The sequence below is a fragment of the Camelus dromedarius genome, chromosome 7, assembly GCF_036321535.1.
Source record: "Camelus dromedarius isolate mCamDro1 chromosome 7, mCamDro1.pat, whole genome shotgun sequence".
Classification (NCBI taxonomy): Eukaryota; Metazoa; Chordata; class Mammalia; order Artiodactyla; family Camelidae; genus Camelus; species Camelus dromedarius.
Genome location: NC_087442.1, coordinates 28,957,032 through 28,983,337, shown reverse-complemented (window position 1 = coordinate 28,983,337; position 26,306 = coordinate 28,957,032). Strand labels below are relative to the sequence as shown.

At 35.6% G+C, this 26,306-nt stretch overlaps 1 protein-coding gene across 1 annotated transcript in view; it reads left to right on the top strand.

Moving 5' to 3' along the window:
* The first annotated feature begins 7,499 nt into the window (after positions 1 to 7,499).
* CFTR (CF transmembrane conductance regulator) overlaps positions 7,500 to 26,306 on the top strand; it is a 140,800-nt gene continuing 121,993 nt past the window's right edge. Inside the window, exons 1-3 of the mRNA XM_064487383.1 lie at positions 7,500 to 7,602; positions 18,055 to 18,202; positions 21,986 to 22,094. Of these exons, the coding sequence (XP_064343453.1) occupies positions 7,500 to 7,602; positions 18,055 to 18,202; positions 21,986 to 22,094 (360 nt within the window). The remainder of the gene's footprint in view (positions 7,603 to 18,054; positions 18,203 to 21,985; positions 22,095 to 26,306) is intronic.

Genomic DNA, 26,306 nt, shown 5'->3' with positions numbered 1-26,306 from the left:
TGTGTTCCAGTAGAACTCTATGAGCACTGAAATTTGAATTTCATATAATTTTCACATCACAAAATATTCTTCTTTTAAAAAATTCTGTTGCAATAGCTTCAAAATATACAGCTTTAAAATAGCTTAATTTCAAATAATGATCTAAGAAAAAATTTCAAGGCTCATTTGTAATTAACATTATTGTATTCAATAATTGAGTAATTTTAAAATTAAGTGAAACCCAAACATGCAAAATGAGCTTTTTGGAAGAGAGAAATAGTAGTTTAACATTAGATTAGATATTGTTAGATAATTTCTCAGAATAGTTTTGTCTTATAGGAACCTATTGAGCATTTCTTCTTTACTTCTTTTTTGCATATACATCTTTGGACACATCTTTCAGGGTAGAGGCTCTAACTTATCCATCTTTTGGCACCCAGCATCTGTCTGACTCCCTGGTGAATAGTAGATCCTTAAAATATACTTGTTGAATGAATAAAACTTGACTAATTCAGTTTCTGATTATGTGTCTAAAATTTAATTTTTGATGGAAATATAAAAATTTACTTCTAAATATGAAATTTAAAAAACTTTCCATTTAGCTTTTCTGAAGATAAAATGTCTAACTTTGAATTAAAAAGTTAGTTGTTTTTACCAAATCCATGTGTTCTGAGGTATAACATTAAATAGGAAAATCTATTTCTTTTTCTTGCTTATGTAGTTCATGGGACTTTCTAGTAAAATTCTATAAATTTTCATGTTTATGAAAATTCTTATGTTAGTTCACTATTATTTTTCTTCAGAAGATCAATGATAGCCAGCTTTGCTATAGATAAGCTTTTCCCCCTGAAACATTTTTTCTTTTCAGATTTCGTGTGAGTATTCAGGGTGCCTGACATTTTAATTTTAAAACAGATTGTTAAAAAGATTATTTCCAAAATTTCTTCCTAAATGTATGTAACACAATTTAGTCTTTTTTTAAAAAAAGACTTTTAACTCATTTTAGTTTTGGACCTCTGGATACATGTTTCAATAAAATAATAAGTAGGCTAATGAAATAAGAACTTCTCCCTTCAACTCAGAGATTGGGTTGGCTTCTGAAAACTCACTTCCTCTTTTCTTCTACTTTTCATCTGAGATCTATCCATAAAAGTCAATGTATAGCTTGTATATATGCACTGTGAACTAAAGTGCACAAAGGAAATAAATCCCCCATGGATTAGTTTGATTATGGAGCAAACTTGGATCAACATCATTAATGCAATTAGACAATAGGTATTTACTTAAATAAGTGAGTTCAGAACATAAAATATATAAGTACTATGAAATCCAAAATTTTATTCACTGTGACAAGAATTATAAAATTGATAAATTAAACTTAGAGATAGGCATCCCAGTACTGTCAGAGCTAAGTTTTTATGCAGTGCAATTTTATAGCTAGAAAGACAACCACTATAAAGTGAACTCATTAATGTAAAAGTAAATTTGAAATACAAATATGATTTTTATTCATTTATTCATGCATGCATTCATTTATTCGGTATAAATGTTGAGTCTCTGATATATTCCAGGATATAGTAGTTTGAAAGCTTAGATCACATATCAAAGCTTCTTCTAATTATTCTTTTACTGAAATTCTCACGTTAATATTTTGAATGAGGCAATTTTTTCTGTTTGGAGCACAAAGGCCATCATATATATCTATAGCTTTTCCCCTTACTCCATTTAATGAAGAGGACATAAATTTTTTATTGATTTACAAAATGACCTGAATAAAAGTCATTTCACATAATAAAATAAACTTTTCTAAAATTAACAAGATAATTCCTTGACAGCAAAAATTGTTTGATGTATTTAAAGTATTTAAAAAATACTTCCAATGAAATGTAAACCTAAGATCATTACATTTAGAAAAGTATTTTGGATTTAGTCCTTGAACACAGCCTTTGGATCCATTGAGGTGTGAACCTATAACTTGGCAGCCTTTTTGAACTCTTACGAGGTTTTGCCTATTCAGTTGTTTATGTTGCTGCCAAGGGTAGGGAGACAACTCTTGTCTTTCCTGAGTTGCAGTCTGTCACTCTGGCCACTATTACTGCAGAGTAGTGTCAGATTCTGGGATTAGTAGGCATGTATGTTATTATTAAAAAACCATAAACCACCAAATCTAATGTTAATGAAAATTTGATCAAAGTTTATTCATTCTGTTGAGAAAAAAAATCTAGCTAGAAACAAGATTAAGAAATTCTTTAGGTAAATACTTATGCCCTTAAAATTAGAAGCTCTTCATAAATATCAGTATTTTCTTTCTTATCAGCTTCAGATAAGTGCTTCTCAAATTGTGGTCTCCCAGTCACCTGCTCAAAAAATATATTAAGATCGATTGATCGATCGGTCGATCGATCTATCTATCTATCTGTCATATATCTTACATTAAATAAGCAGATTCCTAGATCCCACTCCAGACCAACTAAATCCAGACTTTCTGGGAGAGGGCAACTACAGTCTTGTTTGTTTTTTACTTTTCAGGTGATGCTTTTTGTGTACTAAAATCTAAGAACCGCTGGATCAGTCTTAAGAAAGTGGGTTTAAATGGCCCAACTAGTGCTTCTCAGTCTTAATGAAAGATTGGAAAACTACAGACTTGAGGACAAAAAATAGAATTCTACCACATAATCATAAAAAGTGGGATTCTGAGGTGATTCAGTCTTCTCCCAGCTCCATTAGCCTTCTCTCTACTAACATTCTTCTTTTTTAACCTTAGGGTCCAAGGAAGAGAAGTGATAACAAATATATATATCGTTCAACTTACCACAGAATTCAAAATTTCCTCTTAAATAGTTCTTGAAGTCTGCAGTTTTGCCCCCAGCATCTTCTAACCTTTACTAAACACTTTCTGTGTACTGGGAATTATCCATGTTATCTCAGTGAATTCTTCAAATAATTTTGGATAGATTCTACATGTAAGAAATACGTAATTTAGAAAGATTAAAGAGTTTATACAAGGTCGCCCAGCTAATTACTGTGACATCAAGACATGAACTTAGATTGATCTCTAGAACTCCACTCTTTTTTTTTTTTTTTTTACTTTTTTAATTGAAGTATTGTCAGTTTACAATGTTGTGTCAGTTTCTGGTGTACAGCACAATGCTTCAGTCATACATGAATATACATATATTTGTTTTCATATTCTTCTTCACCATAAGCTACTACAGGATATTGAATGTAATTTCCCTGTGCTATACAGTATAAACTTGTTTATTAGAACTCCACTCTTAACCAGTATAACACACTATCCAAAAACCTAGAATGGAATTGGTAATTATATAATTTCACATAATTTTGTATATAGATTTTCTAATTTTCTTGTCTCTGAAATTTATATTTTTGATACATGCATTATAAATAATACTCTTCAAATAAGGCATTAGACTCAGTTCTTCTTGAAAGTGCCAGAAACACGCCCTCTTGTTGTTTTGCTTTGGTCCCTGTGACCAGCTATTGAGGAGGATAGGATGAAGAGAGGAGGATGGGTTGGGGGTCGTCTTAGGTTGATGAGGTCTCCAAAATTCTAAATGTCTAGTTGAAGAGTGAAAGATGCGGTCAGCCAAAAGCATGCCGCAGACACTGTTCCCTAGAAGCCACTCAGTTGCACCACATTTGACCCAGACTGCACTTCTTATCCTGATTTGTACCATCCAGGTACTAACTGTCTCTCTTCATCTTTTTTTATTTTCCAAATCCAGCTTCCTGTCTTCTTCCTCTTGGTCCAACCTACTACTGAGCCAGGCTTTCTGTTGAGTTTTTGCATTCACTCTTCTTACCTCACCAACTTTATCCCCTCTGCTGAGTTCCAGGTTCAGTCATTTCAGTGTTCCTCTCACCACCACCCACCCTTTTTGGTGTCCCGCTGTGATCAACAATCCCTGGCTGTTCATCATGTCATGTGTTTCTCTGTGTTTACTTTTACTGTATTCCTTGGTGCTGAAGGAAGAGGCAGAGTCACCTGGCAGAAGGTTCCCTACTTGATGTTTGGCTCTTTGTATATATAAATCTTAGATTTTCCTAGTGCAGTGGTTTTTACAGTTTTTTTTTTTAAAAAACAATACTTTTATCAGTGAATCCAGAATTCAAATGAAATCCTCCATGAAACTGCAGTATCTGCACATAAAAGTGACAATAAAAGACAATAACTCCTCTATAAATACAAAGATATGGTTAACGTCCTGCCCCAAAATAAGGGCTGAAATAATTATATGACATTTATGCGCTATTTTGTTTTTCCCACATGCTTGTGGTTCTCATGTTTGCCTCTGAAATTGAGATGTCTTTTATAATTGATGTCAAAAGAAACCTGGCAGTCGTTAGCCCAGGAATAACTTGTAATATGGGAACTTAGCGATTCATAGAAAGTATACATCCCTGTAACCTCAACCTATTTGCATTGGCTGTCCCCCACAAGGTTGACTTTTAACTTAAATTTAGTTTATTGCTTGAAATTTCTTAAGAAAGATTACTCTGTGATCTAGTTTTGAAGAAACAGTTAATATTTAGTCTGAAGTTTGTCTGGCATACCAAGCACTTTAATTAAAATAGAAGCTGCCCACGCTTAGCACTTCTTTCTGCTTTGAAATTATAATGCCTGTCCTGCAGGTGAAGGTGCTATGAATGCACCTTGTTACTAGTAACCCTGTTCGTAGCTGTGAATAGGCAAGAGCAATTCAAAAGGTTATTTTTCACCTGAATGTGAAGAAGGCTTAGAAGAAAACTTGTGATACTGAAGAATAAAGTGGTAGGTAATAGTGCGAAAAAGTATATAATATTGAAAATTTCTTAAAAAAAAAACAAACCCTGTTGTTTAATGGGTTTTTTTTTCTTTTTTGGTCAGGAAAGGCTATTATTAAATTGATGTGAGTCTTATAATCAATGATACCTTATTGTTGAGTAAGCATGGTAAGGTATTGTAAAACCATGATAATAGCACATGCAGCTTGCTGTCGTCCCCTGGGGATTGCACAATTCTATTCATGCTGGGATGAAACTTTCTGTGAGCCGATATGCTAGAGATGTGATGGGCTTTAAAGAAGCTTGGCCCACATGTGTCTGCAGTGTAACCAGTGCAGACTGGGATATGTTTAAATAGGTGCAAAGAGATGTCAGAGGAAGCTTTCCTACATAGTGAACACTAAACGAGTTAGCCTCACAGGACAGGATAATATTTGGATGAATCCAGTGTGCTAAAACTTTCATACAACACATTTGAGAATGTGTGATGTTTTCTATTCCTGTTTTTAAAATAGTAAAACATATTTTAAAATATTGACCTTTTAAATCAAAGATGGTGAACTCCAGGAAGTACCACAGGGAAACTCTGGGTATTAGGATCCACAGTTTGAAAACGACTAAGCTAGTTTTTCCCTAGTTTTAATTGGTGGTTCTTGACTTTCTCTTGAGTCTTCATTTCACCCATCTTGTACTCTGAGAAAATGACCTCACATTCTACTTTGTCTCTATCCTTATTGTAAACTCTTAGGTAGCAATATATAGGGGAAGAAACATGTACTTTAGAATCAGACAGATCTGGCTGGAATCCTTGCTCAGTGAATTAACAGCAGTGTGATCTTGGGCAATGTACTTAACTTTGATGATGATGTTATGCTCTGCAGTACAATGGATTATCCTTATCTTAACGTGGCTCAGCATTATTATGATATCTAGTATTCACTGAGGGTTTAATATGTGTATTAGTGTTCTCCAGAGAAATGAAACCAATAGTAGATATATACACATGATTTATTATAAGGAATGGGCTCACATGATGATGAAGGCCAGCAAGTCCAAAATCTGCAGGATGGGCTGGTAGGCTAGAGACCCAGGAGAGCTGATGTTCCAGTTTGATTTTGAAGGCAGTCTACTGGAGAATTCGCTCTTGGGTGGGGAGACCAGCATTTTTGTTCTATTCAGGCCTTCAGCTAATTGGATGAGGCCCTCCCACATTATGGAGGGCAGTCTGCTTTACCTGAAGTTCACCCATTTAAATGTAAATCTCATTCAAAAACACCCTCTACGGTGACACACAAAATTAACCATTATATTCTTACCAGCTAGTGTATTCGTTTGCTAGGGCTACTGTAACAAAATACCAAAAACGTGGTGGCTTAGTAGATAGAAATGCATTGTCTGACAGTTCTGAAGGCTAGATATCCAAGACCAAGGTGTCATTAGGTTTGGTTTCCTCTGAAGCTGTGAGAGAATCTGTTCCATGCTCTCCCCCAGCTCCTGGTGATTTGCTGGCATATTGGACTGACAGATGCCTCATCTTGGTCTCTGCCTTCATCTTCACATGGCCTTTTCCCTGTACCTGACTCTGAGTCCAAATTTCCTTTTTTTTTTTCTCCAAGGACACCAGTCATTTAGGGTTACGGCCCACTCTAATAAACTCATTTTAACTTGGTCACCTCTGTAAAGATCTTATCACCAAATAAGGTCACATTCTGAGCTCCTGGGGGTTAGGATTTAAATGTATCTTTTTTAAGAGGAACACAATTAAACTCATGATAGTAACAGTCTTTAGAAGCAGAATGAGATATGGAAGCAATTTGAAACTGAAAAGTATGATACGTGTAGGGGGTTACACTAATTTATAAAATTTTTAAAAAAGCTATGTGTACCTCATGTCTGATGGTATACACATAACTTGGAGACAGTGCATATTATGTCAAGTGACATGATACAGAACTGTCAAGAAGGGTCAAAATAAAAGGGACCAGTTGTTCTTGGAGTAGATTGAAGAATGACTTTCCATTTATGGAATTTTGATACATCTCCACTGAGAATAAATATAATGAAGGCCAGACATTAGGATGTTTCGAGAATAAAGAGTGTTATAAATGAAAACATTGAGGAGAATTAATTAATCTTGGCTGGAAGTTTTAGAATTGTCGACTTTAAGTTATGACTCAGAAAAGGGGCATCACTGTTATTAAAAACGGTCTCTGGAGAAGTATAGACACCCTCACATTTGCATTGCATTTACCATTGACTTGAAAAATGTTTTAACTCTTTTTTTGGGGGGGGAGCTTTTAATACATTTGAACAGGAGTAATGGCTGGGCAATACCTGTTTGCAATCATATCAGTGTCCTCACATGGGCTATAAACATATCATGTTTGAGTAATTCAGTAGTTAAATTAATTCATTTTATACTGCCTCAGGCACTGGACAAGACAATGGAGGCATAAAGATGTATAATGTACCCATATTATCCTGAGGAAGTTCCTTTTAGGAGGGAAATAAACTAGCAAACAAAATGTAGTGTGGTAACAAATTTAACAATTTTAAATATGAATGACAATTACGTGCTGTGCTCTGTGGCAGGTGCAGGGGACACAGCAGTCAAAAAAGCCCTTGGGGAGCTTACAGTCCAGTGTGCTTGGAGACTTAGGGGAATGGCAGACAATAAATAGACAACAGACAAGTAAATAGTGGTAACAGCTCAAGTGGAGGAAGTATAGGGGAGCATGGAGCTCGTGGGAGAAATATTAGACCTAGGTTGTAGAGAGACTTACATACATAATTTATGTGAAACTATTTTGGTGCATTTGATGTTTCTTGGAAATAGAGGTAAGGTTTTATTTCAAGGAAATTATTAATTTTTCTTCATTGTGACCTAGCACTTTGTTGTTGGTGTTACAAAACCAAAAAAATGCTGTACCAAATTATGGGAATATGAGAATCCTTTAAAAAATTAAGAGCCACCTTATTATCAATGGTTTCATACAGTGGGAGCTCCTGCAGAGTTCAAAAGGAAGAGAATCTGGCTTGAAGTTTCCTTTAAAGTTCTTTTTCCTCATGTGTATGCAAGCAAAATATTATGACATTTTGAAGTCACAGTAACTCTTAAATGCCTATGAAATGATTTGCACTCAACTATTATGATTTGTTGTTATGATTTCTGTTTTTAATGACCTGATTCCAAAGGTGACCATTTTGAACTCTTAAATTGCTTATTATGATCAGTTAAAGATTTAACCATCAATTTTTGTGGGTTTTGCTGTTGGGGAAAAAGTAACTTCAGATATTTTGTAGACCTTTACTTACCTACATGTTGCTTGTATTAAAAAAAAAGAAAGAAAAAGGTGCAAAGATTAAGTGAAGGGTAAAGTAAGGCTCTTGCAGTAAAATCTTACTTCCTTGGTAAACCTTGTACCAATGGCTGTCTCCATGCTCTGCTTCTGTCATACTCCTTTATTTCTGGAATTCACAATGGGGATGAGTGAAGATTCAGCCATTGTTCTCCTCCCCTACGCCTCTTAGGAGTTTTGTGTTAGTGTCCCTCTTGGTAATAAAGAAAATGGCAAAAAAGCATTAGCTCCACAATCTCAGGAACAAGATCTGAAACTAAAATCCTGAGTCATACAATGTGTCTACAAATGGCCCCTACTTCGCCAAAGTGGGGAGAAAGAAAGAAGATGCTAAATTTACCTTTAAAAAATTTTACCTTTCAATGCTATGGAAGATAAAAAAGGGTTAAAATGCCACCAATAAGCAAATCCCATATATAGTTTGAAGATGGGAAATCATCTGCAGCTGCAAAGTCTGAATACAATGCCATGCCACTCTTTGAATCCTTCTGAGAAATAATCATGAGCAACAGTAGTGCGACAGTAGATCGGGGCATACAGCATAAACAAATTAGAGTGAAGAGAAGTTTAAGATAAACGGGAAAAATTCTAGAATTTGACCGATAATTTATCTGGGTGGATGATCCCAAGCAGAACCCTAGAGAACAGCTGTATCGTAACTAAATTTAAAAAAAAATCATTAACTTTGTTTTCTTGATGCATCGTGTTTGAGTGTTACACTTGGAGTATTAGTTCTTAACCATCTTCATCTTAAAACCATTTCTGAGATTGCCTCTAATCTCTATTTTACCATTTTATCTATCAAGCAAAATAAATAAGCAAACATTCTCAAATAAACTGTTTTGTTGTGGAATTATACTTTTTAAAAAAAATTTTGGAAAAGTTGCTTTGAGGCAGTACCTGGCAAGCAGGTGTCAGTGAAGATTTAATAAGTAGTGGTATTTTGATACACATAGTAAGGAATCATTAAATCATTTGGAAGTTGAAGGTCGTGGGAGTCTAGCATGTGATTTGCCTATAGCAGCTCATACCAAACAGATCCTTGACTCCACAACCCAGAGCTTCTCAGAGGATTTCTGTCCCCAAGAAGGGAGAGTCATCTCTGCATTCCGAGAAACCCTTTAGCAGAGAAATATGAAGTAGCCTTGATTCCAGATGTTGAGTTAATTCTAGAGTGACAACCCTGACTGAAGGATGTGGGTATTTCATTACTGAAGGATAGAGAAGCCTGTTAGAGAGTGTTTACTTTGGGTTCTAGTGATTGTGTCTGAACAAACTAGGTGAATAAGGAGCTTCAATAAGGGATTCAGAGTTCTAGAAAAAGGGAGGGAATACCAAATAAGTGGGGTGGTAATAAAACAAATACCAACAAAGTTAAATCAATATATCACAAGGGAGATAGCTTTATATCCCTCAATGTGAAGTATATTTTGTTTCTATGTTAGAGAGAAGAAGACGCAGAACTTACTCCTTTCCCTTTCAGCCACCACTGGGCATGCTTGAAACTGCTTCTCTGTTCTGTTCTTGAGGATGCAATTGTCTAAAACAACAGGAATAGTGGTGACATCCTGACAGTCACACGAGTTTCTTTCTGTACGCTTTTACAAATGCCAGCCAGTAACCCAGTGGCATTTCTACTGTAAAATCGGGAGGCCAGTTCATTTCCCCTCTTCCTTATTTTCTTGGTTTCAAATATATTTCTTATTGCCAATAGAAGTAAAAATCAGAAATTAGAGAGCAAGGGTATCATTTGTCTCTCTTGGTTAATAAAGAGCTCCTAAAAGTGGACTCAGAAAAGATGCAGCAGTTTTATAGGGCAGTTAATCATCGTGTCTTTCTAGTCAGTTTTCCAACTGCAATCAGTGTTGTGTCTTTTATTAGTGGCTTCATGCCCAGATAGAATAAAAATCAAACCACAGCCATGAAACAATACTCTGAGGCTGCTTTTCTAAAAATACATGGACTTGGGCTATTTTTTGTAGCATTGATTATCGTCTCTCAATTGCCTGAATCTCTGAAATCCAAGTCATGTGAATGAATTAAGGGGTCCTTTTATGCCAGTGCTATTCATTCCTTAGTTTCTTTGGTATACTATCGCCATATCATTTTTCCTGTGTTCATGTAGTTGCAGCAATTAAGTGCGCTGCTTCTGGGGGCCAGGAGATAAACAATTTACATGACTCACGTTGCAGGTCATCAGTCCTTGGATACTTTCATGGGCTGTGCACAGAGTCTTAATCACTTGCAGCAGCTACCCAGGCACCAACATATGTGAAAGGGTTTAGAAGGTCAAAGTCAACAAAGAATTTGCATTTCACCAATTCTAAAGAAGGAAAAATCAGACATTTGGGAAAACTTTCCATAATCCACACTGACAGTTGATTTTTCTATGCTGTTTTTCTTAATACCAGCTTTGTTGAGATAGAATTCACACACCAAAAAATTTACCCACTTAAAAGTATACAATTTAATGTTTTTTGAAGAGATATGTAACTATTGCTACAACCAATTTTAGAACACTTCCATCACCTCAAAAAGAAACACCATACCCACAAGCAATCATTCCCCATTCCCTCCTCCCCACCTTGGGCAACTACTAATCTACTTTGTCTCTATAGATTTGCCAATTCTGGACATTTCATATAAATGAAACAATGTAGCCTTTCGTGATGGCTTCTTTCACTTAGCATAATGTTTTCAAGATTCATCTATGTTGTAGCGTGTGTCAATATGTCATTCTTTCTTATTGCTACCAATGTTCTATTTGTAGGAATATACATTTATCCATTCAACAGTTGGTAGATATTTGGGTTGCTTCTACGTTTTTGGTTATTATAAAAAAAAGTATATGCTATGAACACTTGTGTACAAGTTTTTGTGTGGACATATATTTTAATTTCTCTTGGGCATATACCAAGGAGTGGAATTTCTGGGTCATATGGCAACTTTAGTATTTTGAGTACCTTTCAGACTGTTTTCCAAAGTGGCTGCATCATTTTACATCCCCACCAGCAGGATATGAGCACTCTAATTTTTCCATGTCTTTGTCAACACTTATTATTACCCATCCTTTTGATTATAGCCATCCTAGTGGGTGCGACATGGGATCTTATTGTGATTTTGATTTGCATTTCTCTAATGGCTAATGAAGTTGAGCATCTCTTCATATGTTCTTAGGTGTTTGTGTATGTTCTTTGGAGAAATGTCTATTCACATCCTTTGCCCATTTCTAAATTGGGTTGTCTTTTTATTATTGAGTTATTAGAGTCCCTTAAATAGTCTAGATACAAATCTCTAATCAGATATATGATTTACAAAAAATTCTCCCATTTCTTTGCATTATTTTCTCTACTTCCTTGATGGTGTCCTTTGAGGCATAAAATATAATTTTGATGATGTCCAATTTATCTGTTTTTCCTATTGTTGCTTATGCTTTTCATGTTATACATGTGTATGCTTTTTTTTTTCAGTCTTAATATGGCAGCCTGGTACAAGTGTAGGCTTTGGTATCACAGTCCTATTTTAAGATTCTAACTCTGCTCTGGATAAATTATTTACACTCCCTCAGCCTCAGTTACTCATCTGTAAGGTGGAGATAATATTAGGACTTATCTCGAATTATTGTGGGGATTAGATGAAATATGTATGTGAAAGGCTTAGAATTTTACAGTGCTATAGTAAAATTATGTTAACTTTAGCTGGTACTGTTGTTAAAATCCCAGTAATAATAAATTCAAGGGCTCTGAAAATTAAACTAAAGCCAAGTAGATTCTGTAAGGAAGCACATAATAACGTACAGCTGTAATGTTTTATAGACAACATTGAATTTGGCCCCCTTGGAAACCAGGTAGGGTGGTCATAGTAGTTATTATTTCCAGCAGGAGCTGCAGCTAAGAGATATTAAGAAGGGCTGTTTCCAAAGCCACATGACTGGGAATGATGGAGACAGAGTTAAAACCTAGAGTCTTCTTCTTAAAATCATGAATTCAGTTTTTTCTATAGCAGATTTGTAGTAGAAGTCGGGTGACTGGAGTTTTGTAGTCTTCATGATGAAGTTTTACTTCAGATCATCATGTCCAGAAAGAAAAGAAAGCAATTTTATGGGAAATTAAAATTGATAGTAAGCATTATAAGAGAATTATGGAATTAAAACATATTTGACTAGAAAGTTTATCGTCATGGATAGTCATAACAAGTAATGATGATAATGATATGTACCTTCTTTAATTAAAGAGAACTCCCTCTTTGTTTCCAAAGTGATACATGCTCATAGTTAGACATTAGAGAATACAGAAAAGCAAAATATATACTTACATTCCTAATACATTTATATTTAGAAACATCTTGTAAAATGGGCAGGTTGAATTTGTATTTAATGTTTTGATTCATTAGGCGTGAAGTTAAATTAATTTACATTATGGTTTTAAATTCCGTGCCTCTGGAGGATTTTTAACAGTTGGTTTGTGGTCATTTGTTGAGCAGCAAATAATTATATTTCCAGATCTGAAATTCACTGACTACATTTACTTCACTGTCTACTCATGTGGAGAAAGAAAGAACTTCTACAATTCTCTTGGTAAAATTAGAGCTTTGTGAGAAATTAACTCTCAAACAGAAAAATAGATCATCTTTAGCAAGCAAAAAGATGGTTGAGCTGACTGAAGTGGTTAACGATTATAAATTCACCATTTTATAGATAAGCAGCAAACACTGTTTAATTACCTTGTGGAATCAGAGGACAGGGACTCACTGACTTGACCCTTACCCCAGTGCTGAGACTCTGGGGGTGCAATCTCAAAGCCTGCAGGTTTTACCCAGGACTTTTAAGAGCTAGATGCCTCTGTTCTTTCAAGTTTTATTTTCACTAGCACTCACTGAGGAAAAATATATCTGACTATAACACCAGATCTAAGTTGGTAAAACAACTGTGACATTTGAAGTGCTATTTATATGAAATTTTTTTTTTAATCCTTATAGAGATGAAATGACTTCTGGTCTCAAAATAATCTTTCCCGTCCTAGCCATTTATCAAAAAACGAAAAAACAAAAAACCAAAAAACAAACACAAAAACCCTAAAGCAAACCAGTAGAATATGCTGCAGGAATTAAGATTTACTGTCATTGTCTAATCAAGTGACCCCTCCCATTTCCTCTATCTGAATGTCACCATTTTCTTTAGTTAGGATTATGTAGATTATTTGTGCTCTTTCAAACTCATGGTAAATATATTAAATGATGAGGGAATCTCTAGCGCATTTTAAAAAAGTAATTGAGAGTAATTTTTACTTCGTTCCTCAAGTATTAATTATTTCATGCAAAAAGGAAAAGGCTGTTAGTCTTTGAGTGTTGCAGTTTGTTGATATTTAGGAGTGTCATGTGACCACAGATTTGAATTTGCTGTTTTATTTTATTTTATTTTGTTTGGCTAGTTAAATCAAAAGTTATGTTAATACTGTGGAGGCATGATTGTTTTATACAAACAAAATCATTTTGAACTAAAAAGATCCGATACCTGACCTTCATCTTAAATTCTAGCAGATGAAAATGTCAGATGCCTCTGTTGGATTAATAAAAGCCAAATGTCAAATGGAAAAATGATTGTAAGCTTTAATTATGTGGTTTTAGGGGGATAGGTTTCAAGAAAATCAAGGCTTTAATAGTGTCTATAATTGGAAAATTCATTATGAGGAATTACAAGTTGCTCTGTATCTATGCAAAAATTGGAAGTTTTGTCTTAAGAAATGAAACTAATTAAATACGATTTCATTGTATGTGTCTGTTAAAAAAATTCAAGTGATAGCATTTATGCTCAACAAAACCTGAAGTCTCTTACAGTAAGTGAAGAGTGTGTCTTGGGTACTAGACTTTTTTTTTTTTTTGAGTTAGTTTAAAACCTTAGGATGTAAAGAATGGTATACTTTAGGGATCTCTGTCTGCTGTCCCATAATTAATGATTAACTAGTTTCTGTTAGAAATAGCCAAAACTTTGAAAACTGTCACAGTTTCTAAGTAGACCAGTTTATAAGTTCGTTTTCAGTATATAGTGACAGGTTATGAATGAAAGAGGATACGGTCAATTAGAGGTGAAAGGAAGCGATGTTGGGGGCAAATTCGAGGAGGAGGAGGAATAGGTTTTATTGCTTTTGGTTATTCCAGTGTACCTGCCTTGCTAATGAAACACCTGTGCACTCACTGATTTTTCATGGAAGAAATACTGAAGTAGGTAGGAGTCCTGACTTGGCATTCCTAAATTCTATTCAAGTGTGTTTAACCCACTCAGGCTTATTCAGAAGGAGTGGTGGCTGGAGTTTTACAGTAACTAACATTTTGTATAGTTTCTACGTGTAGGTACCTGAGGAGTTTTTTTTCTTGTTTTGTTTTTGTATTTCTAGGACTGACTTGAGGTTGGCATGAAGACTTCCTTGAGGAGGCAGAAATTTCATTTACTTTTTTTAGTTTGATCTCACAAAATAAATTCTTTCTCTAAGATAACTCTGGTGGTTGTCAAGCAGCCTGTTGTTAATTGATTTTAGTTCTCACAATTTACCTTAGGTCAAGTTTCTATTTTGGGTTATGAATATAGGTTTACCATAGTTAATCTATCAGAAACACTGAATTATATTAACAGTGATAAATGGCTAACTTGAATTTTAATACCAGTGAATGTTTGGTTTGATGATGCCTAGCTATGGAACTCGTGATACTCAAAACTGTATGTCATGGAGTAACACACATAATAAAATAGGCACAGATAATGCAGGAAGCATTTTATAAATGCAGCCTGCAAACTGTGTTACTTTAAAATGAGCTGGAAATGCATTTTTTGGGAATGGTGATCAGTCTTAGACATGGACCCAAAGAGGTGTATTTATTCAGTTTTTTAAAGAAAGACTTATTTTTTAACTTCCTGCAAATGTCTTTTGGTATTGTATTTACAGATGGTAAAATTCTCTTTATTTGTAAATTTAGTTTCATGTTTTGATCATTTCAAGCAGACTGAAAATGAAAGGTTTATTAATAAAGTATATTTTTGTTTTTACTAGATTTCTGTAGACCACTTTCCATTCTCAATGCCATTACCTTTGATCCAAGTCTTCCTACCATCTGGCAGTTAGTTGTCTGCTGCAGTTGGCCCTTTCTGGCTGAGCTGATTTTAAATTTTCAGGAACTTTGTGAGCTGCTTGTTAAGTGCAAATAGTATTAAAAGTTAAATGATTTAAACTTAAAGCTTAATATATTAAAACAAAGGTAATAAAAACTAAAGTTTTCAGTATCTAATTATTATTCTTTATGCTATTGAGGTCATGTTCATTATATCTAAAAGGTAAGCATACTATATTATGATATGCAGCTGGGTATTTCTTCTTGGCTGTTTGTTCAGTGACTTCACATTGGGTGGCTTCAAATTGGTCATGGTGGGAATATTTACACCACAGAAATTGGCAAACACCATGAGTCAATTTTTTTCCCCCTGGAGAAGGGATGGTTAAAGATCTGTCAGCACACCCTACCACTGCCTGCAGTCTGCTAGCTTTTGGTTTTCCTGCTTCTAGACCCTCCTTCCAGCACTGTCTAGAACAACCCACACGCCTAATCTTCCTAAGCAGGGAGAGCTGAACATAGTAAAGGAAGGAATGAAGTCAAAAGAATGTGGCAAAAATCTAGTTTTTGGCATTTAGCAACAGACAAATTGAGCCTCTCTGAGCTTCCATTTCTTTATCCTTAAAATCAGGCAGTGATCCCTTTTTGTTCTACCCACCAAGATTTTCATATTAAAATCACAGTGTGCTAATATTTGTGAAAGTATTATATACATACAATTTTTTGTTTGCTAGTAGTAAACACTTGATTCACCTTTTCACTTTTTTAAAAAATTTATTTTATTTTAGTTATTTATTTTGGGGAGGAGGTAATTAGGTTTAGTTATTTATCTATTTATTTTTTTAGAGGAGCTACTGGGAATTGAACTCAGGACCTTGTGCATGCTAAGCATGTGCTCTGGCACTTGAGCTATGTCCTCTCCCCACACCTTTTCATTTAAGTTTATGAAGCCTTATAAGCAACAGAATGGAGTTTATATCCTAAATTGCTGACCTAGATTTTTCACAGCCTAACTGCACCCCATATTTGCACATGTGTGTCTAGTGCTTAATTGGATACTGGATGGTGGGCACTAGGCGGGTGGATGTGCCCCCGCTCTCTCAGACAATGCCCACTGCTGGTGCTGCGCCATCCTGGCACTTCTTTAACTGCTGTGTTCAGACTGTCCACAACTATTTTCATTCTTGTTCTCCAGGAAAAATTGCCAGTGGATTACACTGGGCAATAAAGATGAACTTAATTATCACCCTCTGTTGAGGTTGAAGGTTCTTGTTAAGATGCAGATATTGCAAGTTAATGGAAAAAACCCGACGTATTAAGCCAGTGTCACTTGTTGGTATCTTAGTCAGAAATGGTGGATAAAACTGCTTAGCCCTTGAGCTGGGCCCTAATTCAGTTACATTTTAAGGAAGGTCAAGTTGTAGAGACATCAGGAACATAGAACAGGGGCTGACTGAAGATGGTGGAGACCAGGGAAGTATAGACAAGAATCTGGACCTTTGGGGTGGGTGGGATGAAGGTGAACATCAGAACCTTCTGCAAAGTTTTGCCCTGAAACGGTCAAAATGTTTGCATTTGGCATGGCATTTCCTCTTTTTATTCTGATGGCTTTGCTAGAATACTTTTCCTATTATAAGTTTATTTTGCCTCTCAGAAATTGCTTAAAGACTCCCTTTTGATTTTTGCTGGGTAACATGCATTTTGATATATTACCGAATTCTTAGTGGCACCAAATTTTAGAACTCTCTGAAGAAAAGAAAGATGCTAAGGGTAAAAGCATATGTTGGGAATCACTAATCCCAAGTCCAATTCCTTTCTTTAATAAATATATGCAATTTCACATAAGAAAGGTTGTGTGAAAGATCATTTGATCAAATTTCATTTAGAAGTTTCTCTTTGTATATGATTTCTTTGTTTTACGGTACTCATCCTGTCCCTCCCTCCCTCTTTTGTTTTCCTTTTTCTTTGTTGTCTTTATAGATTTTCTTATCTCTGTGAAGACTATTTTGACTTAGTCATAATAGTAAGAAACAATGTATGTGAAAATAACTGAAGTATCCTGCCTAATTATTTACCATGCCAGCTTTTCGATCATAAGTTGTTATTTACTAGAGGAGTAGTGGGCAGATGTATGTAACTGCTGTAGGGTGAGGAGACAAAACATAAGGAAATTTTAATCCCTGTCTTCGTTCATAAGTGATGATTAAGTCAGCACATCGATGCACAGTACTTAACCCTCCAGCTACAGTCAGTTCATTCAGCAAATAGCTCATTGCTGAGTACTATGTGTTACAGTTAACAGAATTATATAAGGGTATTGAGGGTCTATTTTCTTCTTATTCACAAATCATTTTATATTTGTAGTAATAGAGACTAGACTTCTGCAAACTATAAACTCCTAGTATCAGGTTATTTAGGGGAAGTTTCTTTCCTTCTTTCTTTTTATGAAGAACACTTATAATATAGAATGTTGAGCAGTTGGTTTTTCCCTCTGGGAAGGATTCTACCATCATTCTCAATACTTTTTGACTAAGTTATAGTCACATCAGTTCAGAGGTGTTGATGGTTTTATACAGTTGTATTCGGTAAGATATGAGTCTTTGGTGTTTACATAAGTTGACTTATTTTATTCTCATATTTTTTAATTCAAAAAAATTTTTTACAGAGGTACTGGGGATTGAGCCCAGGACCTTGTGAATGCTAAGCCTGTGCTCTACCACTGAGCTATACCCACCCCTACTCCCATTTTCATATTTATGTACCATCTTCTACATGCTAGAAGATTTGAAACTGTATCTGATTCCAAGTCTGTATTGAAGATGAAATGAAGTTAATATTTCTATCTGTCTCTTTTCTCTTTATTTTAGCTGGACCAGACCAATTTTGAGGAAAGGTTATAGACAACGCCTGGAATTGTCAGACATATACCATATCTCTTCTTCTGATTCTGCTGATAATCTGTCTGAAAAATTGGAAAGGTATGTTCATGAACATTGTTAATTAGTTGAAGAGAGAAAATATTACTTAGAGACTAGAGAACTGACATTAGAGGGCTGAAGTCTTAAAATGGCATTTTCAAAATAGGAATTTTTTTGATGAAGTCTTGATCAGTTAAGAATTAAAAAAATGAAAGGATGAAAGAAAAAAACCATTTTCCTGAGAAAGGACTTTTTTTTCCTGAAAAATACATATTTGAATTCTGAGAAGTTACCTGTTTTTAAGGAACATTAAGTAGATTTTGTGAAGACTGAAATACATCTCTATAAAGCAAGTTGTGTATACTTGCCTCCAAAATCTTAACACGTGAATGCAAATGTATACACTTGGAAATCTTAAGGTAATGGCTATTGGGTAAAAATTTCATATTTTTGAGTACATATTGAATGCCAGGCGTAGTGTCTCTTCTCCACCTCTCTGGAAGGAAAGCATCATTATCTCCATTTTATAGAAGAGCAAATTGAGGCCCAGAGAGATGATGTAATTTTCCAGCTAATAACTGATCAAGCCATGGTTCAAGCCCAGGTCCATATTCCCGGCTTCCGCAGGAATAGTGTTTCCCATTGCAAGGGGGTCCTCTTTTTTTAAGTGTATTGGTCATAATTCTTTTGATTATCAGTGACAAAAACCCAATTAATTAGCTTAAGTAAATAAAAATAGGAAATTTGTCAGCTCTTGTTGTCTACCTGTGTGAAAGCTTAGGTAGAGAACTGGCCTCAGGGGCTCAGTGGAACTAAGGACTGGTTTTATTCTCTCAGACCAGTTTACTCCATGCGATGGGGTCTCAGAACTCTTTGCTCATATCTTTAGAGACCACAGAGGTAAGAGTGGCCAAATGTGAAAAATCCCAGAAACTTCTGAGTCACGAGTACACTCCATAGACCAACAAAAGTCTATGAAATAACTAGACTGGGTCTTGTGCCAGCAGTACAGGGTCTGATATCAGATGATGGGGAAAAGGGAGAGGGAGTTGACCCAAAAAAAAAAAAAAAGAAAAACATGTAGCTACTTTTTTATTGCACCAAAATAAAATAGTTGAGTAGACTTGCAATTTGTTTACCTTATGTTCATTAAACTCATTAAATTTCTTTTGAAGTTTTAAGACAAATAAGATATTCAACCTTACGTTTTCTTGATTTTATTCAAAGAATTAGCTGGTGGGAGTAATAGATTTACATTTCCAAGATCAAGGACCAACTCCTATTCTTGAACACTTTGAGTAAGTGCCATGAAGGCTGGGATATTTTGGTGTTTTTGTTTTCGTTCTGTTTATAATGTGCCTGGAATAGGGTCTGGTATATATAATCGTCCCTTGGTGGACTGACCCTCCTTGGATACTGAAATCTATGGCTGCTCAAGTCCCTCGTACAAAATGGCATAGTATTTGCATATAGCCTACACATCCTCTCCGATATTTTAAATCATCTCTAGATTACTTATAATGCCTAATTCAATGTAAATAGTTGCCAGCACATGACAAATTCAAATTTTGCTGTTTGGAACTTTCTGGAACTTTGTGTGTGTGTGGGAATGTTTTCCATCCCCAGTTGCTTGAATCTGTGGATGTGGAACCTGCAGACACAAAGGGCCAGCTGTAGTAGGTGCTTAGTAAATATTTGTTGAATGAATGAATGATGATTGAATGGGAGATGATTAGCATTATGTAAAAACTTGCAACACTGCTGAAGAGATAAATATATAATCATAATACATTGTAGGCATATCAGCAAGTTCAAAATAATTTAATAGATACTCAGTATCTAAGTTCAAGATAGAGGCTGAGGGAAAGATTAATCAGAGTGGGGTTAGGTTAATCAAAACTGTGTACTCCAGGTTCATTTTTATTTGTCGCCTAATGGAAGACATACACCTGAATTTGTAGGATTATCTGACCTAACAGATTTTTCATCTCAGTTTTCATTGTTTCTCCCATATCAGTTCAGTTTTAAAAATATACTATTTTGTTTCAATTCAACAACTCTATGCCAGCATAAGTGCATAAACTCTATTTTTGTCTTTTATTTTTGTATCTCTTCTTCACTCTATTCTTTCTTTTTTTAATATAAAATTGTTATTTAGAATTTATTGAAACATTTTGAAAGAGTGACATACCACTGATAGTACTTTGTACCTCTGCACTGAGAAGTGACCCCAGCCTCACATTTCTGTGACTTGTAACAAAGGCCCTCAGGTGGTTACCATGTGATTGGGGTACATTGGCCCATCTGGCTTAGTCTGTGGTGGTGGAGTTGAACCCTGTGCATCACTCTTGTGTGCAAACCACACATCCATTCCATGATTGTAGCTAAGCTGCAAACTTGATAAGTATAAAATGTCTGCACTTATGATTCAACTCTTGGTATTTGGAGGGCTTATTGGGGCTATTGCCGTACTGCAGGAACCACACCACCAACTCTCGCTGCTAATTAGTTCCCTTAGGTTCCAATTGTTCATGTCCTATCCATTAAAAAAAAATCCCCCTAATTACCTTTTTCTCAGGTTTCTACCCCATTCTTCACCCCCCCCCCTTTTTAATAGCTAATTTCTCTTTGCTCTCCTGGTCTTCTTCTCTCTCTTTTTTTTTTTTTTTAAATCTCAGGTCCCTGAAATGTGGTTTCCATGTCTATTGTGTTCCTAAAATGACAATGACCAGGTTCAGCAGAGGTCTCTTAATATCAAACATGTTATCTTCCTACCATGACTTTGGTGTTGATGACTTCTTCCCACCTTGAAACCATTTCTTTGGTTTAGTGCCACCTCTCTTTCCTGGCTTTCTTATCTGATTAATTCTTCCTCCAAAGGAGAGGCAGGATCTGCCTCCAAATTTAGCTTCTTACCCTGTTGTCAGTCACTGAATGACATAGATCGGAGGCAAGTCTAGTGTGTGAGTGAAAGAGTGGGGAGAGAGTAAGGAAATAGATGGATGGCACAGAGTAATGAGGTGTTATAGGTAGTAAGCTTCTTGGGGAAGCCAGTGCCCATGCATGAGTTCCATGACTGCCAAACTTGCCCTCAAATCTCAGTTGTGTGGTCTTCCTTTAGAGTAACTGAGAACCACCTCTAGTGATGGTAGATGGTTAGTAATGAGGGTAGGTGTTGATAAAATAAAGACTTTCCCGTGAAACTTCTCATCTCTGTACAGTTTAAAAATGAAGGTGAGGGTAACATTTAGGGATGTATTTGATCCACTTGGGAAGAGGAAGAGGGGTTTTATTAACAGAAAGCAATGACAATAACTGAAATGTAATCAGCTGATAATGTATAGTATTTAAAAGAAAACAAAACATTTATTTAATACCAACCATTTTTCAGACTATTTAAGTTTGATTCCTACCAGAAAACATAGAATTTGATTCTGTTCTAATTTTCCTAAGACTTTCATTGTAATAAATGACTTTAGTAGGTGTAAATGAAGTTTGATGGCATTTGTCTAATACCCCTACATTTAAAAACGAAGTCCAAACAACAAGTTTTTCTAATGTTAAATCACAGAAAAATCCACCTGACTTTAATCTTGTTTTTTGGTTTGACAGTTACATTTTATAAATCCACTACAGTTCTTAACAGGTAATGACCAAGAAGTGAAGGGGAAAAAAATTAAATATTTGTCTATTTTTTGCCTTGTTCCAAGCATAGCAATGTGTATTCATCAGAGTCATACTTTGCCTACCTCTTGCATTCTTTGTTTTTTAGAAATCCAAGACCTTTCTTACTCAAATATTTGCATATGCCGCTTACTGGTCCTACTTTTTATTCTTTTGCAGAGAATGGGACAGAGAGCTGGCCTCAAAGAAAAATCCCAAACTCATTAATGCCCTTCGGCGATGCTTTTTCTGGAGATTTATGTTCTATGGAATCTTGTTATATTTGGGGGTAAGGATCTCATTTGTAAATTCATTATGTATAAAACAATTATATTCATTTTTAATGATTACAAAAGGACTGGAGTAATCTAGTACACAGATAAAAGGGCTAAGCTAACTCCAAATACCAAGAAACCACTAAAACTCTAATGGAGGCAAGTAAAAATGTTTTAGAATTAAGATGTCCTGGAACACAGGTGGCAATTTATAATTTAAAATGGGTTCAGTAAAATAAATTTCTTTTAAAAATTCTTTTCTGTTATGATTCCAAATCACATTATCTTACTGGTATAGGAGATTGCTGGTGACTTTATTTTCCTGTATTCAAAAGGAGAGAGTCAGAGACAATATCAGGAGAAGAATTCAGCCAATTACATATATGAGTGTTTGTGGTATTTTGAAATCATATCTACATGATAAATTATTTCAAGAAAAAGTAGCAAACATTTAAAATCTGGCAGCAAGTTACTTATGCAGTACATTTTCTCAATCTCCTGTGTCTTCATCATTATGAAGGGAGCTCCATGCCTGAAGACCCCAGGCTTGGTGGTATTTAAGTACAGTCTGGGATGTTCCCCAGCTGTCGTCAAGTGTAACACTGATCTATAATTTTTTATATCACCAGAGAATCATTTTGAATCCTTAACTGTAACCTATAAAAGTGACAGCAAGTTGAAAAATTATTTAGTCTTCAAATAAAGACTGTGCACAATATTTGCTTTGGGAGGTTAGGTACCAACTGGATGGATTTGTGTTGTAATTATATTGGTCTTCATGCCTCTGGGGGTAAGGGGTGCCACGGTGTCTCCAGAAGATATGACATACAAGTTGCATTGCTTTAATAACTTGTACTTAATACACACCAGATAAATAGACTTAAATATTTTGACAAAGATGACCACATTTAGGTCTAGAATGCTTTGTAATGCTATTGATAACCTCCTGGAAGAAATTCTTTTGAAATTGTCTGTCTGTCTGTCTGTCTGTCTGTCTATCTATCTATCTATCTATGAATCAAATATTTATCTCTATAGAAAGCTGCAGCAGTTGTTCATAAATAGGAATAAAGTAGCTGAAGAATTCATTTTCTCTTAAGATATCTTTGATGTGATTTTTTTTTTTTTTAGAGTACCCAGAGCTTTGGGAAACAATTTTATCCATAGCTTCTGGCTCTGTTTCATTTACTTTTAAAAAATATGTTTTATTGTTTGCCTTAATGACACTCTGTATGCTTTTGAATCTGTGTGTAGAAGTACAGTTCACTCGGGCTATATCCTATAAGAGTGCAGCATTCTCAATAAATCATCATTGGATTGAAGTAAATGGTGTTTCAGACAATCATTATGGCATAACCAAGATTGTGGTGAAACTCAAAATTTTCTCTAGTAATGTTCACATCATATGCTGCTCCTCTTGACATAAGCGCAACTAAGCAGAAGCTGGAAGAGAGACTGAATGATTAAGCCTCATTCATGCTCTCCGTGACTTGTGCGATAGTTTATTCCTCTAGATTCCACCAGCATGGAAATTTCATATGAACAAAAGCACTCACTGAAACATGAAAATTTAGATGATACTAATACATGAACATATTTATAAATTTCATTTGTTGGTCTGGTATACACAGATCAAAGAATAAACAAGATATAGTTTAATATTTATTGAGTACCTGATCTGCTCCAGGTTCAGCAATAAGCCCTTTACAAAAATTATTTTATTTAATTCTCCTAATAACTCTATGGAGCAGACATTATTATCTCTACTATACAAAAAAGGAAATCAAGATGCAGGAAATTAAGTAAATTTTCCGAAGTTATGCATATGGTAAATTTGAGCGATAGCCAGGTCTCTTTGGCTCCAAAGCCTCTGACCATCCCGTCAGATCAGATTAGAATCACTGTGATTATATGTAGGTACTCAACAGAATGGAGACTCCAGTAATCAGTCTTGGACCTTCTGAGCTTCTTTGCATCTTCTTAGGAGATACAGGTTAACAGAAGCTTGAAAGTTGAGCATTCTTCCAGGGTCATTTCAGGGCAAATCTGAAGAAAGTTCAAAGCAGGTACCAGCACAGGGGAACCAGCTGGAATCTTCCCACTCAACTTAGGAAGGAACTTGTGAAATCCACCTGAGAGCCAGCAGTGCTAAGGATCAAACGTATAGACAAAATTAAAGAGTAGAAGCATGGAGTGGATTTGGAGAAGGGCTAACTTATTCTTAAACTTCTCAAGCTTTTAAACATCCCAGAGAAAAGAATCTTAAAGGCTTTCTTGGTGCATTAATTACCCACGGTGGGAGGGACAGGGCTGAGTGGTGTTCCCAAGCTAAGCGGAGCCTGAGAAAACAGGTCTGGACCTGACAGCATGTTTGAAGGGCAAAGTCGATTTCCATCAGCTCAACTTCTACTGATAACCAGCAGAGTATGAGTGAGGAAAGGAACTGCTGGGGAAAGGCAGTTGAAATGTGTTCGGTAAGGAGGCATGGAGAGGAAATTTACATTGGCAGTGGCACAGGTGTGGTGAGGCTGTAGGTTTCTCACCCTTGTCACAGAGAAAAGGCCTCGCTGACACCATGCCATTTTAAGTAGTGAAAATGCTGAAAGCTGTTAAGTCTTAAAGAATTTATATAATTGTTGTGGTCATTAAGATGAGTGCAGCTTTTCAGGGCGTCTGATTTTTCTACACCATTCTTTTTGTCTTTTATAGGTAGAAAAGGAGAGAATTTTGCTATTATCATAAGACTGCCATCCTTTTAAACTACTTATACCAAGTTATTATTTATACTTTTTATAAATATGGTATAGTATTTATCATATTCTTTCTAGACATGTCTTCTTTTTTCTGTGTGTGTCATCTTGGTAATTTTTTAAGTTTCATTAAATGGGCAGGGATTCTTAAAGTTGCTATAACACTATTCTTGGTAAAAGGTGGACATACTTTAAAAATGTCCTGTATGTTTTCAGTCCCTCTAAACCAGGATACCTGTGGTATAAAGAATATTTGATTGGTTTCAGGACTGATAGAAAAAGGACTGTAAAATTTGCTGTTGACTGTGGAAGGTTAAGAAAAAAAGGAAATGCCATTGTGAAAGAGTTTGTCTCTCTGCAATTCTGATGTAATTTTAAATCATATTAGCTATGGCCTCTCATCATTCATTAGGTACTTGGTTTTTCTCCATTTGACTCAGCAGCCAGGTATAACATTCTCTTTAATATTTAAGACTCCCAGAATAGAGGAGAAACTGGCTGTTGAAGAACTGAGTGTGAGTCAATTAAGGACAGTCAGAGAGAAGCCAAGTGAAGGGAGTTCTGTAAGCAGGTTACTGAGAGAACGTGGTAACAATACATTTATTATGATACAAAATTCATAAGTGTTCACTCAAATATATTCCTGATTCCTCAGCAGCTCCAGGCACATTTCCATCATCAGATTGAGATACATGTCAGTGCAACTTGGGTCAAACTAGTTTTATTATTTAAATTTCTTAAACCCCAAGAAGTTTAAGGGCATAAAGAAGTCTTAGTACTTCTGCTGCTAGAGTTCTCAAGTACTACAGTCTGTCTTGCAGAAGATCTTTGTCCTTTGTGTTTTGACAAAGACATTGGAGGGCATTTGAGTTCAAGCATACTGCTAACAAAGGAAGAGTGTTTTTGGGGAATCCTGTACATGGATAGTCTCTGGCTTAGGCACTTTGATTTACTAATACCCCTTTCATGTAAGGTCAGTGCCTCCAGCATATCTTCAAGATGCCTCTTATGGAGGATTCTTTTCTCAGCCTCCCCTCGCATTCCCCCATATCTGGCCTCTTCTCTCACCCCAGCAGTGACTCGGATGCTGCACTGCCTACATTCACCCAGTATCCTGGACATTTCCATCCTCTGCTAGAACCCCCATCTCTAACACATGTGATGCACTTCCTTGTGCTACCTCCAGCATTCTACCCAGTTCCCATGACAAGATTTCGAAAATCATGGGGTTTAGATTTCTTTGAAACATTTTTTACTTTAATCTTTGGAGTAACCAGCAGCCCCACCCCGATAATGTGTGATTTAATTTGTCCAGGATGGGCTCTGGGATAAAGTTCCTCAGGTGAGTCTGATTGGGAACATTATCCCTGAATGCATCTGACTTTCGCTAGAATCTAAGGGGGAACTGAGGGATGGTACACATGGAACTTTTCAGTTTGATTTTTTTTAAATGATAATATTGAAAAAAATTTAAAC